Source organism: Gymnogyps californianus, chromosome 3 (genome assembly GCF_018139145.2).
Source record: "Gymnogyps californianus isolate 813 chromosome 3, ASM1813914v2, whole genome shotgun sequence".
Taxonomy (NCBI): Eukaryota; Metazoa; Chordata; class Aves; order Accipitriformes; family Cathartidae; genus Gymnogyps; species Gymnogyps californianus.
The window spans coordinates 31,913,902-31,933,015 of record NC_059473.1 but is presented as its reverse complement, the minus strand read 5'-3'; the positions used below and the strand labels follow the sequence as shown (position 1 = coordinate 31,933,015).

At 50.7% G+C, this 19,114-nt stretch overlaps 1 protein-coding gene across 6 annotated transcripts in view; it reads right to left on the bottom strand.

Annotated features, from left to right (window-relative positions):
* Positions 1–5,042: 5,042 nt before the first annotated feature.
* The window catches only part of LOC127015169 (uncharacterized), a 59,470-nt gene continuing 45,398 nt past the window's right edge, over positions 5,043–19,114 (bottom strand). For 3 of the 6 annotated variants that reach the window (XM_050894944.1, XM_050894946.1, XM_050894945.1), the window contains one exon: positions 5,043–7,521. In XM_050894944.1, coding sequence (XP_050750901.1) covers positions 7,393–7,521 — 129 coding nt within the window. In that variant the 3' untranslated portion in view covers positions 5,043–7,392. The remainder of the gene's footprint in view (positions 7,522–19,114) is intronic. The other 3 variants (XR_007766290.1, XR_007766289.1, XR_007766291.1) reach the window with 3 other exon arrangements.

Here is a 19,114-nt window from a genome sequence, read left to right as displayed (position 1 = left end):
CGTCCCTCAGTGGGGAGCAAACGCCTGTGAGACCCACCAGTGTAGCGTGCCAGTGTGCTCCAAGGCCACTCTACACCGAGGACAGATGCTGGCTAGCCCACCTTGGGGTGTCTGCAGGAGGTGCCAGGGTGAGGAGAGCAGAGCTCCCAGGGGACCCTTCAGTAGAAAGCAACTTTCCTCCTGTTGCGGATGGTGACCACTTTCCTTGTCAAAGGGGCTTTGTTGTCTCTGTTCATCTCCCCACTTGGCACCCTGCTCTCATGGCACTTTCAGTTCCCCCGCTTGTCTGACCTCGGAGCTACAATGCTGTGAACGTGTCAGACGGGAACATGCAATCAATGCTGGCCAACCCACTAACAGACTGAGCTATTATTACAGCAGGCACTGATGTGAGCAGCCACAAAAAGGAAAACAGATTTTTGGGCTCCTCATGTGTCCGGAGCTATCTGTACATCCTGTCCTGGGTTAACTGAAAACATGTGGTCAAGTCCTGCCAGGCTGGCGTGCAGCTACCGCCAGAGCTAGCTCTCAAAGCGTCTACATCTTCTATTTCCTCACCCCCTTTCTTGAATAAGCCCACTAAAATCTAGCTCAGGAAATGGTGAGATACCAATGTGCTTAAATGTCCTCCTCATCACTGATGTTACTTCTTCTGCAGAGCCTTGCTGCTTCAGCTGCATCCTCTTTGGCTTGCTCACTCCCATGTGAAGGTTACCAGTCGCTGGAGGACACTTGTACTTGCTTTCCTAATGTGTTCCTACACCCCAAAAGTATATTACATGTATAATACACGTCGTAAGCCTGAGACAGTGCTCAAACCAAACTCACTTTGTTCCTATGACACATGGGCACCAGCCTGCCACCCGGTACAGACCTGACCTGCTTTGGAAACCTGAGCCTGAGCTGTGCCCTTGCGACCAGCCTCTGCACATAGCGACCATGGATGGTTCAGGCTCAGCCTGGCTGTGGCAAGGGACATGATGGATGCCAGGCAGCCCTGATGCCCTGGGGTCCTCCTAGCAGGGCCCCAGCACCCACATGCTGAGGGCAGAGGGGATCTGTAGGATGCCCATGTGCAGCCATGCAGATAGATCAGTGAGCGGCCCAGGTTTCAAGCTACTCCCTGACGCCAGCAGCTCAGCAGATGCACCGGGTCACCCCCGACCTCACCATCAAAGACGTGAGGGCTAAGTCACCACTGAGGCCTCATATCATGGAGGAAGTCTTGGAGGAGTAAAGGCAAATGGGCACGCATGCAAGGAAGCACTGGCGTGGCAGGGTGGTTGCTGGTGCACGTGCCTGTTTGGAGCCACTAGCCCACCTTGAACCCTGGTAGGAGCAGACTCTGCCACAGAGGAGAGTGAGACGGGGCTGGCACACAGCAACCTACCCCAGAAAATCCTCCCACCTCACCACCTTCCTCAACCAGAGATGGCATTTGTGCATGTAGTGTTTCCTGGGGACTATTTTTCCTTTTCTTTTCCTTTCTTTTCAAGTCTGGAGCTGTGCAAATACGGAGCAGCCGCAGCGTCCTGTGGCACAGGGTTCCCCAGTGCAACCCCACGCTCCGTGCAGATCTGCCCCTGGTTGTTTGCTTTGAACCTGCCACCTGCTGCTTTTATTTGATGTCCCTGAAGTTCTTGTCTGGGAAGAAACAGTGTACAATCCCTCTATTCTGTAATGAGGTCGCTTTGTTTTAAGTCACTGTTGTCCAGGTGCCTGCTTCTTTTTAATTCAATGATGAAAGCTCCCAAGTGCCTCAAGGACACAGATCAGGCATTTGTAACATTTTCTTCACTTTTCGTAAACATTACCGGCATGATGCATTGCAAAAGTTTCCCAGTTGTTACCACAAATGGCTGAGACTGCAGAAACAGCAAAGAAATACTCACCACCCTTGCCTTGGCATATGTAACCTATTTGCACATCCTCCATGCATCACTACCTGCAGACACCTGCAAACACACGGCCTCATTCATGCCCCTCCCCAGCACAAGCTCTTCTGCCCGTGCCCCGGATGCACATCCACCAGCATCCATCCTGCCAGGCCCACGCTTGCTTGCATGCGTGCCCGTTGCCTTTACTCCTCCAAGACTTCCTTCCACTTAAAATATAAATGACATGCCATAAATATAAATGCCACAACCATATAAATGCCACTGTAAATGCACCCTGTGTCTACACGCCCACACTGTATCAGCACATACCCCATCCAACCCTAACCTGATACACACCCTTGAATGCATTCTTCCACCCCACGCCTTGCCACAACATGCTATGCAGCTTCAGAAAGAGCAAGGGAAAGCCCTAAGCTGTTTGAAGGAGACGGTCTGTCCGGCTGAAAATTCTGCTGCTTAGTTGTTTCTGTGCCAAGCTGTGTTTCAGCAGCCTCCATCTAGCCTGGGGTGAGAACCCCGGCCCTAGCGGCGCTGCGGATTTTGCCCGTTTTCCTAGTGGATCTGGTAGGTCGGCAGATAGGTCAACACTCAGCGTGCAGTTGGAAACGGGGTGATAGGTGTGTTTTCCAAGCATCATCGTGCTTTGTAGCACACAGATGGTGAGTGTGCCGCCGGTGGTCTTCACATCGAGCCCTGTCAAACAAAGACCTAGGTGAGCACAGGGCACCTTGCTTGTGGGTGACTGTAAGAGTACAGAGATTTCTGCACAAATGAAACACAGAGAGACATAAATATATGTATATATCATTTGTGTGCATGCGTGTACATACATATGCATAAGAAAATGTTTGGACAACACAAGAAGAGCTGATCTTGTGTGCTGGCTGCAAAGGGACTCACCGAGTCTCAGGGTACGCATACAACTCACTTTGCCACTGCTGGGAGCTTGGTTCCCCTCTGTTATTTTTAAGGCCATAGCATTAACCTAATTAATTTACTTTAATTGGAGAACAGTATTAGCCTAAACGGTCGCACTTAAATCAGAGAGAAGCCATGGCCAAGCTCTTCAAACAGCCGCCTGTCCCCATTCACCCTCCTGCAGATGGTTAACACAGCTGAGTTCAGCACACCCGGGCTGCACCTTGGCACAACAGTCCTCCTCTCTTCGCAGGGTTTGTTTTCTGCTCTGAAGGGAAACACCTGCACGTCTCCGAGCGAGATCGGCTCAGAGCAGAGAAAGATCTCAGCTTAGAAGTTACGGGCTCCCCCACCGAGCCACAACCCAAACCTGGTGGGAGGACTAACTCTGGAGCCGGGAGCTCCAGCAAAGCAGAGGTCCCGAGGGACCTATGCCAAGCTGACCACGCTCGCAAGTGCTTCGCTCGCACCCCAGCCGGCGCCCCTGCCCGCTCCAGCAGCAGAAGTAGTGTTTGCACAAGGTGTTTTCAAAGCCAGAGGGGTGAACAGCCCCGCGCTGATGTATGCCAGAGGCAGCAACAGGGCACAGTGCCTACAGCAAGGAACAGCCGTCAGAAGACCACAGCTCAGCTCTCGTTTCCCTGGTTTCTCCTGATGGCTTCCGCGGTGGTCTTTGGCAAACCCTTCCCCCATGCCAGGGTCTGGCATCCAAATGAGGCCAACGTCCTTAGCCTCCTTTGTCAGCTACACTGGTAACTACAGCTGAAAAGTACCCCGTAAGATCTTTGTGAATACCACTAACCTGCTTTCTTTTAGCTTCAAAGTTGTCGCCGTATCAAGGCTTATCATGTTTTACCACAAAAACTGTCGGGTTTTGTCGTTAACGCGGAGGCCCAGCTTGCAGGGAGAGATGAGGGGTGGGCACGATTGAACTTAACCCAAACACATGCCGGGGGCCCAGACTACAGCCCTGGGGGCAGCAGAAGCAGCTCTACACCCCAGCTCACCCCGGCCAACGAGCTGACTGCACACTGCAAAGCTTTCTGCCAGCTTTCTGCCATTCTGCCCGCTGTACTCTGGCTTCGGCACGATAGGTGTCCGTACCTACAGCCTGGCTGATACAAGGTCAGCACATCCCTCTCTGTGCATTTATATACTTATACACAAGCTTGAGCTGGCAGAAGTCTACAGATGATTAGGGTTTGTGGAGCCGTAGCAGCCACCGTGGTTTCTGAACGGCATCTAGGGCCCCAAAGGTGGGTGCGCTGAGCAATCAGGCTGTTTTGGAAGACACATCACAGAGGAAGGCAATTCTGTACGTGAGGTACAAGAGCAAAGGGCTTGGGGGAGCCAGCAAGTCCACCTTACAGCCCTTGCAAAATGGGCCAAGGCCAATTAACAATGAGCTGCAGCTGACAGAGAGGGGAGGATTTCAAGACGAGAGAGATGGCAGGAAGCCTAGAGGAGATCAGAGCCTGGAGGGAAGAGCAGGAAAGGCCTCCTGGGAATGAGCCTGAGTAGGACTGCTAAGGGAATTTAAGCTAGTATCTCTCAGGGGGGCCTTGGAAAAGGGGACATAGGTGATAGCCTTGTGAGATGCTGGTTAAGATACAGAGCTCGGAGTGCAGGGGAGAGACAGGAATTAGCTCAAGGAGATAGCAAGGGTAGGGAATGCACATTACAAGTACCTGAGATGGAGTTTTTAGGGCAAGATCCAGAGGAAGGGGTGAGCTAGAGCTATGCTGCAGAGGAGCATGAGTACTCTGGCTGTAAGCAAAAGGGCTGCTGGGAATCCTGGAAGAGAGATGTAAGGCTTACTGAGGCTAAAATTGTAAGCCAAAGACCAGCTGTGTGGTCACCCACCCTTCTGTTTTGGGGGGATGGAGACCTCCAGCCAGGTCACATTCAACCACTAAGCAACAGGCAGGTCACTCAAAAGCCAAAGCACCTTCTTGGTGAGGCAAGCACCGGTGAGGGCCAATATAGCATATCAGGGCTAGCCTCAAAGGGAGCAGCTGCACAGGGAGCTCCTCTTATATGCAAAGAACCTGGCATTCATTTTAGAAAAGCTCTTGCTAGTTTGTTTTCAAAGCCATTCTCTTGCAGACATGGCCTGAGATTTCGGAGTGCTTGGGACTGGCAGCGCTGCGTCATAGCTCGCTCTGCTCCATCCCCTCAGCCACAAACACCCAGAAGATGGCAAACGCATGAGACTCACCAGCGGTGTGAATATAGCAGCTGTCATGCTTTATTTCATTGTTGTTTTTTTTTTATTTTTCCTTCTGATTGAAAAAGAAAAGACAGAGAAAAGTTACAAAAGTACTAAAAGGCAACAATATCGGCAGGACATCTCTGTTCCCCGCTCCCACCCAGGGGAAGGCAGCCTGCCGCACCCGCGGGCTGGCAGAAACACGTCTCCGGGGCCGAGCACCTCGGCAGCCCTCGCTGAGCAAAGCCTGGGGGTGCGGGACCACGCAGGGGCTGCCGCCCCAGCCATCTGCACGGGGAATGTGCCTCTTCAGACAGGTACACCAGGCTATGGCTGTCCCTTCTCCTGAGCACAGGGATTTGGTCCAAAGGCGCAACGCTTCCTGTCCTGCACTGGTCAGCTTGATCTGGCAGCAGTTAAAAAGCTGAGGTGTGCCATCAAAACAAGATAAGCAGAGTCTCTACAGGGGCGGGAGAAATCAGCAGAGGAATCGGCCTCTGTTGGAAGAAGGGAATTCTTGCAGGGAACCACGATGCTCTGCCAGAGGTACCTCATCAGCAAACGCAAGCGACCCCTTGGAGGTGGTGCTGGTGCAGGGGGTGGCCCAGCTGTGACGGTCTGGAGCCAAAGAGCAGGCAGAGCTGGGGCAGCGTCAGGACAGATGTCCCCTCACCGCCTTGCCCAGCTGCTCTGCCTGCCTGAGTGAGAGGCGGTTGCGAAGGGAGGAGGGTAGGGGTGGGGGATGCAGGTCCCCAGGCCGACAGGGCCTTTGGGCTTTCCCCAAGGGTCTCAGTGAAGGGCCCAGAAAGCACAGTGGTTCACTGTGTGGCCTCCTACTGGCAGCTGGACTGACCATTGGTCTCATCCAAAGAGTGGCATCGAAGATCTCCACACTGGAGCAGATTTAAAAACAAAAATTATTTTATATTACTCACAGTTGCTCCTCTTGATCCAGACAAGAAGTAAACTACTCGGTCCCCCTCGCACTCAGCCAGATACAGGCTCAAGGTGGGGAAAGCCTAGACAAAGAGGTTACTCTTTGTAACAGCAGCAAGGGGAAATGCCTTGTTCCTCTGCCTCACCATGAGAGGTGAGAGCTTGTTCTATTAGCTGTTGCCTTGTGGCACAAATCACATACGTGCCTCAAGGCCAGATCCCAGTCAAACTCCAGTGGTAGCAAGGCCTAGCATGGTCCTAACTGCCTTAGGACTGTCTAGGGAGAAATGTCCCACAGCTTCACCCAAACTCCCCTCCTGTTTCTTCCACCAACAAGTGGCCACAAAAGAGAGACCTCTTTCTCCCACTCCACGCTACATCCGGGAATATTTGTTCCACTGATACAAGAAGAGTCTACCTTAACTTAATAGCCAGCATAACAGGGGAGTGGAAAGCTTGCTGGAGACATTAGATTTGTTTGAGTTTGGCGATACCAGTTACCTTCAGCATCATGTTAGGGCAGCAGGGTATTGGGACAATGCTATGGAGAAGTGCTGCATATCCCAGAACACAGACAGCCTCAGCAGAGAGGAGACCCAAGAGCACACAGTCACCCCCAAGTTCTTCTCTGATGATGCTGAGAGGACTGAGGGTGGGCGCTGTGTTTTCTTGCACAGCTGAACACAGACCTTTCATTCTAGAATTTTATTCTGACCCCCGATCTCAAGTGGGAGGCTCATGCCTCCCATTTCAGTCCTATTTTAGATGATACCACTGAGTTGCCAGTAGACCAGATAGAACACGCAACTAGATGTGCCAGTTACCCCCCCCACCTCCCTCTCCTAGGGTCTTCCACTCAAGAGAGCTTGAAGTGAATACAATTATAACAATCTCAGAGAGGGATCTTCTTGCTTTGCAGGCAGCCCTGTATAGCCTCTGTCTCCAATCCTGAGCTCACTTCTGAGTGGGAGAAGGGTCAGGTCTATAGCAAAGCACTGTAGACCCAGGTACTCTTGGGAAACTGACTGGACTTGGTTTCAAACCCTGATCACTCGCCCCTGCTACCGTGTAGGTCACACTAGCCCCTTAACCCCTCAGGGATATCTTCAACCACCACCATCCCCCTACCATCATCCCACCACCATCAGTTTGACACTGCCTTGGTGGCTGCCCTTGCAGTTTGTGGACCTGACTGGTTTGTTTTGCCCTGAATGACAAAAATCTCTCCCTTTGCCACTATTCAGATATGGCAATGGTATGAAAACAGGCACTGCTGCAAAGCTGTATGCCTCCTGCTGCCACAGAGGCTGTATTGCAAAAATGTGTGATTGTCCTCTTCTCCCACCTATCCCCTTGGGTATCGCCACCTCCCCTTCTCCCTGCCAGGCAGGTGGTTGGTTGATAGTTCCTGAGGTTTTTGGAGAAACTCCTTCAGTAGGCACATGACGGTTCTTCCACTGGAGCTATTGGGCTCAGCGGCTTCAAGGTGCTGAGGGAACGGAAGGCAAAGGTGGATGGATCATACACAAAGTGGGGCGGCGGGCGGCCTCCGTTGATGCTCTGCAGGGGAATAAAAAGAGGGATGAAGTCAGTGCTTGTATAAGCTGCAAACAGTGAAGTTCTTGCCTCAAGTGCTTTGTCACATCTCTCTCTGGTACAATTACACCTCCCTGAATGGGTGGTCATGCTTGTACTTGCAGCAAATGGCACAAACATAAGCAGTGAAGTGCTTTGCTCACGTCCTTGCTCTTACCCCTCAAGAAAAAAGCATGCGCGCCCCCCCTCCAGGACTGAGGTCCCTGGGATCCACCTGACCAGGACCCATGGCATCTGTAGCCACTAAGTGAAACAGGATATCCATGATGCATTGAGAGTCCCAGAGTTAGAACAGCATCACTGCCAGAAGGTATCACATGGAAAAAGCTAAATTCAGATCCTCCTTCAAGGCCAAGTGAATCTACTACACTTTCAGAGCAGGGAGATAAACCAAGTAATCTCTGAAGACTCATTCTTCAGTCCTATTTTTCAACAGCTCTCCAGTAAGGATTTACAAATCACCCTTTCTTAATCTATAAACACCCAGACACACTGAAACTCTCCAGAGTTTTGGCTCCAGACTCCACAGTTCGACGAAGAATGACTGAGAGATGCTCGGAGGAAAAGATCCCACCTGAATGCCTTACAGCCTGGTTTGTACCATGGCCACCAAAGACCATTCTCTGCCCTTTTGCTCCCAGTGTCCAGAGCATGGTCAGAGCAGATCCAGAGTAAGGAGGCCAGAAATACCCATGCACTCCCTGCACTGCGTGACAGCACAGAAATGCTGTTCCCCACTAGGCTGTGCTGGGACCTGTGGATCCCAGAGGAATTACAGTGCCAAAAAAGTGATTCCACTCTGTTAAACAAGAAGTGTTTTAGTTCTCAGGAACTTTGTTTCTTTCCTTATGCAAGCAGAAGCACCAGTGGGGCATCTGCTTCACAGACACTCTTTGGCCAGGAGAGGAGGTCTCACTGCTCTATGGGCCAGCAGAGTATTTAATCATGATCCTGCAGAGTTCATTCCCCAAATGTGTGAGCTACTGAGTGCCACACTGGGAAGTTCAGCAGCTCAAACTCATGCAAATGTCCCTTACCCTCATCTCACTCCCATCACTGCTGGGAAGGGCTTTACCACTGTTTTCATGGAGGTTAGAAAAAAACCCAGTGAGAGATCTGGCCTGGGCTCTGGTGTTATGTGCCTCCCTGCTGCCTCTTCTAGGCGTTTCCTAGCAAGACCCATGGTTTCCTTCACTCAGTCTGCACCAAGGAACTGTTCCTCAAAGAATTAGGCTTTTTAGGAACAATTATGAACTCTGCTGTCTCCTCTAAGACAGCGGTTCATTTTGGCACTTCAAAGTCAGGTCTATATCAGACAGCTGCAACCACATACCACCACAGCAAGGCGATGTTTTGATGCCACCTGCCTCTATCCTGGCTAGGTTTTAACTTGTCATCACAGGACAAGCACATGCAACTTTTCCCAGAAAGCTGCTCAAATGGTCAGGCTTACCCAAGCAGTCACGCCAAATTAGAGAGCGCTACGGAAGTGTCCAGGCCAGGCCCCGGGTGCTGCAGTCACTGCAGCAGGATCTGGAAGCCTGTGCCTCCAGGATCTTGGTCACAGCTCAGCCCCATGGGGCAGCCTTCATGTCAGAAAGGGCCTCTTTAAAAGCCAGTGTGAGCAGCGTGTTCCTGCCCAGTTGGTACCTTCTCTGCAAATTAAGATGGGCACTTGAGAATGGAAAATGCCAACATGGTGCTTGGCATCAGCTGTGCCCGGAGTTTCAGCCAGCAAATCATGCCCTGCTACATCCCCCTGACACCTTGGCCAGCAGCGTAAGAAACAAGAGAGGCAGATTTAAGGGCCTTTATTCAATAGCCACCTGCTGTGGGGTTATATATGGTGTGTGCTCTGGCAAGCCTTGGAGCTGGAGGGTAACATAGCAACCCCTATTCAAAGCTAAGGGGCAGAATAAATCAGCACATTTGTCCTTCTCCAGAGCAGAGAAGGTCCCCTGCCAGTGCCAAGAGGGAACGGGAACAAAGAACCTGGCAGTCCCCTCCATTTTGAAATGCCAGACAGGATTAGGGAAGGCAGCTGAATCAGTTCATTTCGGGCGGATGGCAGATGGAGAAGAGGCTGGGGAAAGACAGGTCCAGAGGACAGACGAAAGTCATCCACAGGACTCACCAGGCATTGGGTAGGAAGGCGCCCTGGCATTTCTCTCCAGGCTGCCTTCTGGGGCAAATATGCAGGGTAGAGAGCCTTCCCAGGGCACTGTGAGGGAGATGGGCACAGAACAAGGGCTGAGGTGAAGGACAGGGACATGAGAAGACACAGGAGGATGCAGAGATTCATGGGTGGTCAGGCAGCTGCAAGTAAGGCTCAAACTGCACCCAACCCTGCCTCTTCATCATGGCACCTCTCAAGTGGCCACAAGACAATGGCTGGCGAGGGCAGGGTGAGAAGGGCCCCGTGTCCAACTGTAGGCAGTAAGAGGAGAGGCAGTAATGCAACTGCCCTCATTCATGGGAACACCCTGACCGATCTGCAGTCATTTATAACCCTGAGCAGTATGGGTCTGTCTTGCACTTAACTCCATGACTGACACAACAGCACCTCTGCTAGGGACCTTGCTGGAGGAAAGAGCGAGCACCGGCACCAAATCACTCCACTCTCTTCTTGCAGAAGAGCATGTTTTCTTTGGGGCTCATATCCTGCTCTAGGGATGACCAGGCCTGATCTGGCTTAGTCCACGACACCATTTGGGATCACAGCATGTGGTGGTCTGGCTGTGATGAGTAGCACAAGGCAAAGCTCTGTAGATGGATTCCCAGAAAGAAGATGGATAGGGCTGGCTGCCAGAGAGGGGAACACATTCCTCCCACCCTGTCGCTTGGGCCAGCTGCCTCCCTGTAGTCCGGGCAAGTGTCCTAGCCAGCCTGCCCTTCCCCTTGGGTGCCCAGCACCAGCCTATGCACCCAGGACATCGCTTTGACTAAGAAAGGCTGTTAAGAGTTGCTGCTGCTGCAGCAGGCCCCCAGGGAGCTTGCCACAAACCTGCCTGACAGCCCCTGCTGAGCAACCCCAGGCCAGCTCCTGCAGAGGCTCCTCGGAGCACAAACACTCCACGCTTGACATTAAAGGCCGATGCGTTCACTCTAATGGCATTCGGGCAGCTGGGTAACTCGCACAAAATGGAGCCCTGTACTAATGCAATCATTAACCAGAGCCCTCAATTTGTTAAGCAATGTATTTACACAGCTGGAGAACGGCCTGAGATGCAAGCACTCAGCTGCCGGCAGGAGGGCACACATGCTCGGATGCATGCTCTGTCACACACACCCATGCTCACTTGCACACGCTCACCTGCTCTCACACACCTCAGGTTCTCCCCAGTACACATGCACTTCCCTGGTCACTTGTCCACGTCCCTCTGTGCACACACAGACCTCCTCCTGACTTGGGAATCACAAGGAGAGCTGTCCCCGCTCATACAGATCTTGTCCACTCACGTCATAACTCAAGCCAAGCAGGGCCCGAACTCCATCAGCATCCAGGGGACAGTCCAAGGGAGCACAGCTCATCACATGCTCGTACAACTGCCCGGAGCAGAAGGTAGTTTCAGTACCTGCAGACACCCATGCTGCCTCATTGCACGCCTCATTTGAGTTAGATGAGCTCCTAAGGGAGCTAGCTTGTGTTACATACATTTCAAGCAACTATGTGCAGACCGCCTCAGTCACATGCTTGTCAGCATGCACCCAGACACACACTTCTTCCCTCATATACACACACCTACACAGACACTCTTGCAAACCTGTACTGTAGTCACCAATTGCATTATCATCGTTAAATACAGGTGGTAAATAAGTAACCAGGCTTGAAACATATCTGAAGCACATTAACAAAGAAGCACACCTAAAGATGGTACAGATAGCGACTGAATGCAGGTGCCTCAAAGACAACCAGTGAGATTAAACGCCACAGAAGAAATGCAGAATTTCAATCATACTAGCAGCCCTCAGAAAACAGAGAAATGGGCAACTACTCCATAAATCCATCTGTAACGTAATTGTATGTTTCAGCAAGGAAAAAGTACATAGGAAGAAGATAAACAGGTAAAGGATAAATCTACTAATACAAACCCACATTCCTCCTAGAAACCCATCCCTTACCCCTATGAAGTCTGGGAAAATATCCCAAACGCAGATTGTGAAATAACTTAATTTTGGACTCATGATTCCACAGAAGCGCAGTTCTCTTTTTCGGACAAAGCAAAAGCAAGCACAGCTCCAAGCGTGCTTTCAGCTGTGGGAATAACAATCCCCACCGGAGGGGGGGAAATAAAGTTACCTAACACAACGTCTTAGAAGGGAGTGGTGTGCTAGGGGTGATATGAAACTAAGCCCTGCTTAATACTCTTTGGTCCTCTTTCGTAAGAGCTCTAGTATCCTGGCGGGATTCAAAATCGGATCAGCTTGTGCCTGCCAACCCATACCCTACTCAGGGCCAATCCAGCACAGGAGTCCCTTCTTTCCTACCCTTGGGCCCCGGCGGCTGGGAAATGCTGCTGAGCTCCGTTTAAAGGATGCTGCCTTCCAGTGGTGGATGCCTCTCAGTGGTGGGTGAATGATCCCTTTGCAGTCTGTAGACTCACTTGTTAAAAGTCCTTTGGGATGAAAGGCACCATGTAATTGCAAGTTGTAAAGGCGCATCCGATTCCCACCACCACCCTGTGTGGAAAGGAATAAATCCCCAGAAGAGCCTTGGCAAAGATGGATGCTTGCCTGCGATGCTGCCTGTTTGTGAGACAGCCGCCTTGCCCAGGAGTGGACAGAGCCAGAGGCAGTACTGATATTCAGGCAGGGCACAGAGTAAAGGCTGTCAGACTTCACAGTGGAGCATTTACAGGTACACTGCTTTTAATTCCACTTTGTCCTCCTTCCTCTCACCCCTGCCAGGTGGTCAGAAAAGAAACTGGTGACACTTCAACTTCAATGTGTGAAACCATCAGCTGTGAGCAAGGGAAGGGGACCCTCATGCCTGCTCCTAGCTACGCCTGTGATTCCGGACACGGTCCTGACCAAGCCACTTCCCATCATCTGTGCCTCAGTTTCTCCTGTGCATAATACGTACACCACAGTCAGGCAGCCAGGATGAACTAATTAACATCTAGGTGTTGCGACCTTCTGATGAGAGGCGATTTCCTTTCAATTACAGTCTTGCTTCAGGCAGTTTTCAAGAAATAGTCGCTGACAAGCAGGACCAGCTCCTCCAGTGGAGCCGCAATTCACATTTAACCACTTCTTCATTAACTCCAACAGGACCTCTGACAATTTATTCCAGTCACAGACCTGGAGCAGCTCAAAGAATAACTTTTCAAAGGCAAACCCCTTCCCTCCTGAAAGTCTCTCCTCCACCCCCAGGTTCATATGCAGTTTAATTTCAGGGGATAGCTAAAAGACAGACCATAACAGAACTTCATTTTAAGACTACTCTTTTCCCTTCTCTTCCAAGAAAAGGAAAGGTCAACTCCAAATGCTGTTCTGACAAAGAAAACAAAACTTTGCAGTTAGCACTGTTTTCCTGCGTTCTCCATTACCCTTCCCTAAAAGGCTGAAAGGACTGTCTCCCTCCACCAACGTAAGGCTGCCTAACACCTACTTCCTTCTACGCAACCACATTGCAAAGAGGAGTTTAATAGTTTAGAAACACATCACTGTTCCTCTTAGAAAGGAAAAAAAAATTTTAAAAAATCTATCAAACATTTGCAAATGTGTGTGCAGAGTTGTCAGATGGCAACTACCAGACTTAGAGAGGTGCAACCAGACAGACAACACTGAACTTTTTTGGAAGGTACTTCAAAGGGCCTAGCAGATGCTTGCTGGTCACTTGCCCAAGAGCAGAAATAGGCCAGTTTCAGCTATGGGTCCTTGCTGGCACCAGCATGATAAGCCTTTCTTCTCCTCCCTTTCACACATCTTTGAGAAAGCTGACTGCAAGCTTTGATTTTGCCTGCCTGACAACCTGAAGGAAGGAGGCTGCATGATGAAAAGGGACAGATGGGTCATTCAGAGGGGCAGGTTGGCAGTGCTCCCTGGCCAACTTGGGGAACTCACTGCTTCAGGGTCCCAGTGAAGACCATGCTCTGAAGGCCACACAAATCTCTTAGGAACAAGTGAATGAACCCACATCTCCCTACTAGTGAGCTGTGTCTTGTCCCCACTTTCTCTCCTTCTGATACAAAATGGCCTGTGCTTCCCTGCACACACCTGCAGCAGTTCCAGCACACACCACAGGGTCTGCATGTGCCTGAGCGGGAGGAGTGGGCACAAGAGGAGCTCCAAACAAGCACAGACACAGGCAAGGCACGATCTAGCCCTAAATCTCTCAACTACATCCAAGTAGTGTACAGACCAAAACTGCTAAGGACCCAAGTGACACTACCCTGTCCTCTCCTTCCTCCCCACATTTCCCTTTCCAGCCCTCCCTGTGTGGCAGGAACATCCTCCCTCCAGAGGGATCACAGCTGGCTACCCTTGCAGTCCTCCTCCCTTCAGGCCAGGAACCTCAGGTACCATGCTTCTCACAGAGCTGGTGCATGGTGTGTACTTGGGCATGTGCAGCTTCCAGTTTGCATGAGGCCAGGGCAACCCGATTCCCTCCAGCCAGGCAGGCTGGCACAGAGCAGCACACTGCTTTTAACTTAAAGGGAACCCAAATTAAAACTGCAAAGTGAGTATTAATTACCCTGGCATGAGCAGGCTGCAAACACATGCTGACACAGTGCGCTTGCCTCTGGACAAACCGCCCCAGCCATGGAAGCCAAGCGGAGGAAGTGGGTGTATTATGGAAGAGGTGTGTGGGAAAAGAGGATTACAGCTCTGGGGACTGGGAGAGGGAACGGGTGCCAGGTTCCCACAGCCACACAAACAAAGGGGAGCAGGGAGCAACTGCAGTGGGCCTGGATGCAGTGGTAAAAGACATGCCTGATCTGCCACCTTGGACTTGAAGCTCTGCCAGAAAACAGCGGCAGAACCGCTGTGACCTTCTGCCATCCCCTACCCCTCTCTCTCTCTGCTCCATCACCCAGGTATGACCCAGAAGTCACCAAATCTGTCCCCCTCTCTGTGAAACATGCCTTGCCACTTCCCAGCCCCTTGAACCACAGTGCCACCAGCCACAGCCACCACCGACACATTGGGCTGTCCCGGGAGCAGCCGGTCACTGGGCTGCAACTCAGTCCTGACCTCCTTTCTATCTCTCCCCATGCCCCCATTCTTAAACCAGACCCACAACCCACATCAGACCACAAAGCAAGGACAGTGCTGAAAATAGGATGTCAGCCTCCTGACTCACCAGCCACTCACTACTTTCATGGTGCTGTTTGGATTACAGAGCTCTTGGTTATTCCACAATGGCTATTCTGCAAGCACTTACATGATTTAACGGGTGCAAGGGCATACATGGCAGGAATTTATGAAAAGCAGGCAGCAATAAAAATTCTTTTCTTTAAGGAAGCAGAAGAGAGAGATATGACAGTCCCTCTTCTGGCTGCTATGGACAGGCTGAAGGCTGGTTAGCCTTTGCCATGAAATCCAATAAAAGCAATGCTAAATAAAACAATGTCTGGAGCCAGATGTTTGGGATAGTTTTTAACAGAGGCATTCCCACCTTGGCTACACTGGATCCTTCCCCACACTGAGGAAACTCTGGACAAAGTCTTTTGTCAGGAATTATTCAGACCAACGGCTGGGGTTCTCCAGGGCCAGCTATCACTGCACAGAGACCTTCAGCAGGCAGCTCGGTGCATGGGTTGGGGGAAGCATGGGGGGAACTGGTTTCCCCAATAAGCAAATGGATATTCATGCTCTCACTTTGCAGAGGACCTTCTCCATTTTGCTCAGCAGAGGTGTGCCCGTCAACAGGAGACGAAAGCCTGCCTAGGGAACTGGAGTGCTAAAATCTCCATGAGGGGCCTCTGCCCAGCAAGCAACCCAAGGATGCGTCTGGCCAGGGAGGTGAGTCTCTCTTGTTGCTTCTAAAGGGCAGGTTTGGGTTTAGGCACTCAGTCACATACTGAAGACAACCAGGAGGGTTTGACAAACAGTTAGCAAGCTGCAGTTTGGGATCTCTGCTGCCTGAGATGTCAGAGCTGTTTAGACTGCATGACACGGTATGAATAAGGACACAGCTCAAGGAATGTGGTTTGAGGATCAAAGCCCTGACTTCAGTTCTCCTCACACTGTCTCTCTTCAGGCAAGTCACATTCTCTGCTGGTTTCTCAGTTTAATTCACTCTGAAATTGCAATCATGGTATTCATCTGCCTCTGGGATGCTATATTTAGCAACACTTGCAAAGCACCTTGGGAGCCTGTGATGGAAGGGGCAACATATATGTGTGTGTATATATATGTATGTATACACATACAAAGAGTCTTCTGATTTTTAGAAATCTTTACTTTGTGCTGTGCAACCAGAACCAGAGGTTTGCACCAATACTGCTCTGTCACCTAGCATGCCTTACATTTGTGAATAGCTTAGGCGTCTGCCAAGAAGGCTCAGGCCAGCATATCTCCTGCTCAGCTCCAAGCTGAAAAGGTCCCTTGTTTTAGGAGAAGAAAACCCAGCATGTTTTTGCAGTGGCCTTTTAGGATGCAGACGCAAGAGATAAGAGACAGGGAAGTCATTCCAGGGATGTGGCCCCTGTCCAAGCAGAGGGCGTTCTCAACATTGATAAGATCAAGGCAAGAGCACAAGAGGTTTATGTTCCGATTTAAAATTCTTATTTTATTTTTACATAGCAGAAAACATCTCTCTGATCAGCCAGGTTATCAGATTGGCCTTGAAATCCTTACTCCCTTTCTGCCTGCCCCAACAAGAGCTCTCAAGATACCCAGGGGCTTGCCAGTTGTGTCTTCTACCCACCTACTGCTGCTGAGATAAGACCAGCTCCACCGATCCCATTCAGAGACTGCATGTAGGAGTTTGTGAAGGAAGAACAAGAATAGGACTAGATGACAGACTTGTAACCCTCATCCCAAGAGGGCCTGGAGAACTGAAGATTTGTGATATTATAAAAAGACTCTGGAAGATGGGTCTCTGCATTCAGAGCTGGCTACAGCTGACCAAGCCTAGTCCAGGGCAGAGGCAGTTACACCCTGCAAGCACGTGCCCATGCAGTCATCCTCCTTCCAGCGTTAAGGAAGTGTCTCCATGCAACACTCGACCGCACCACGTAAACATGCTCCAGATGCTAAAATACCGATGCACATGCGTGCAACCCCTCTCACTCACACCTAGTACACCTTGCTTCCAGTTACAGACATTACACTGGCTGACACTTTGGGGCACCAGTGACCAGGTCTGCACACACACATTGCCCACCTCACTGTGCAACACTCATGTAGGCCCACTTCTACCCCTCACCTTGCACTGACACGTGCTATGCTACATGTATCTATTATCTACAAATCCATACTTCATACACACGCTGTCACCTCCAATTTATCTCCACTCGCCTACATGCGGGGGCTGATTCTCCTGTTCCGTTATCCTTTACTGGGGGGGGACAGAAGGGAGATTTTTTTTTTTTTTAATATTATTTTCTCTTCACTGTAGGCCCTGACCTCTCACGGCTGCTATTCCTGAAAAGATTTCAAACACAACTGAGCTGCTGCACATTTGAGAAGTTTATTAATCTCTCTGCCCTAATCTGTCTAGGTTCTTAGACTTGTCACATCACTATCCCATCATCCCGCTTAAGAAGAACTGCTGAGCAAGTGGAAAGGCTGTAGCCTAACATCGCCCGAGCTGACCCACGGGAAGCTGAAGTACAGGGAACAACAACAAGGTGGCACCTTGGTGTTAAAACAGCACGTGGAGAAGCAAAACCCAGCCTAGGTCACCTCCTTGAGAAAGACTGCCAAGGACCATGAACATTTCCAAGGGCTGAAACTGTGTTTCAGTGCCAGAGAATAAAGACACTGCCCCTCCATCTCACCATCCCATGGGAGACTCTTCCAGCAGAAGAGGGAGGAAGAGCATAGCTGGGATGATGCACGAGAGAGGATCACTTTGCATCTTGACATGCCAGCAAAGCCCCGAGATGTCAAGGCAACCAAAATATCAGTCAGGAGGAAGGTATTTTTAAAAGCACGCATTATCTCATAACCACGTGAGACATTGTCCTCAGCAAGAACAGTATGAAATGCTTCATTGATGTTACTAGCAGGTCACTGTCATCATCTGCCTCACACAGGAGGGAATAAGCATAATCCTTTCTCCTTCAGGCTATTCAGCAGTAGGAGAAATGGGGGGAGAAAGCAGACCTCCTTGCTTCAAACCCCTGGCATAAACCATCAGATAGCCTGCTGGTTCCTCAGATCAGTTCACTCACTGCATCTCCATCCAGTTGTACACTGTTTGGATGTCGCTGCCCACCTCAGTTCAGAAAGAGACTGCATACTCTTTACCTATGCTGAAACAGGAGCACTTGTGCATCAGGCCTTCTCAGGGCTACAGTGACACAAGCAAACTAGTTCACATGGTGATGTTCGCTGTTCAGACACATAGACAGTTGTCTGGTTCCTCCTGTAACAGCTCATCAACCCATCTGCTATGAGAGATCTGTCTTCATTTCTTCCACCCTCACCACAATGGCAAAGTTCCAACACTGAACCTGTGTCACCAGACCCTCAGCAACAGAGAACCAAGCCTGTCACCTTGCCTCCTGCTATCATCCTTTGCAAAACGCCACATTCAGTAGGGCCTCGGAATAGCCCTCCCAAGCAAACTAAGGTCCCTGGTGTGCTCTGACTCCATTACCGAGCGCTGGGCAAGAGCCAGAAATCACAGAATGGCTGAGGTTGACAGGCACCTCTAGAGATAGTCTAGTTCAACCCCCCCTCCTCAGAGCAGGGTCAGCAAGAGCACGTTGCCCAAGATCATGTCCTGGCATGCTCTGAATATCTCCATGGACAGAGACTCCACAATTTCTCTGGGCAACCTGAATTTCCTGCGTTTCAACTTGTGCCCGTTACCTCTTGTCCTGCTGCTGGGCAACACTGAGAAGGAACCCTGTGCCAAGCACGTCTTACTGGCTGGATTGAGTTTTCCCGTTATATGATGAGAGCACAGCATCATCCTTCAGAGATATCGACCTCTCAGCTGCTTCCAGAGCTGAGGCACCTCAGCAAGGTATTTTGCCAGGGACCTGCTGCCTCCTTTCTAAGCTGAGTACACAAAAGTGTGCACTTGCAATCATTTGAAAAATGGAAGCAAAAATGCTCCTTTACCTAACGGCTCTGCCACCACAACAGACCAACAAGAGACTGTGAAGTATCATATGCTATTGTCATGGAAACCACACGAGCGCCTCAGGTAGAGATGCACTGTCCCAGCTCGGCAAGGTTGGCCAGAGAAACGTGGATTCTGTGCCATCTGTTACAAGGGTGTGCTCTCAGTTTCTGATGTTTATTTTAGCGCGAGCTGACATGGGCTCAATAGGGAGCAAAGGGATAATTCTGCCTCTCAGATTCTCCAGGGGCACAAGAGTAAGCTGCAATAATGAGCTCAAGGTGACAAGGGAAACCACCCCACCAAGGTGTC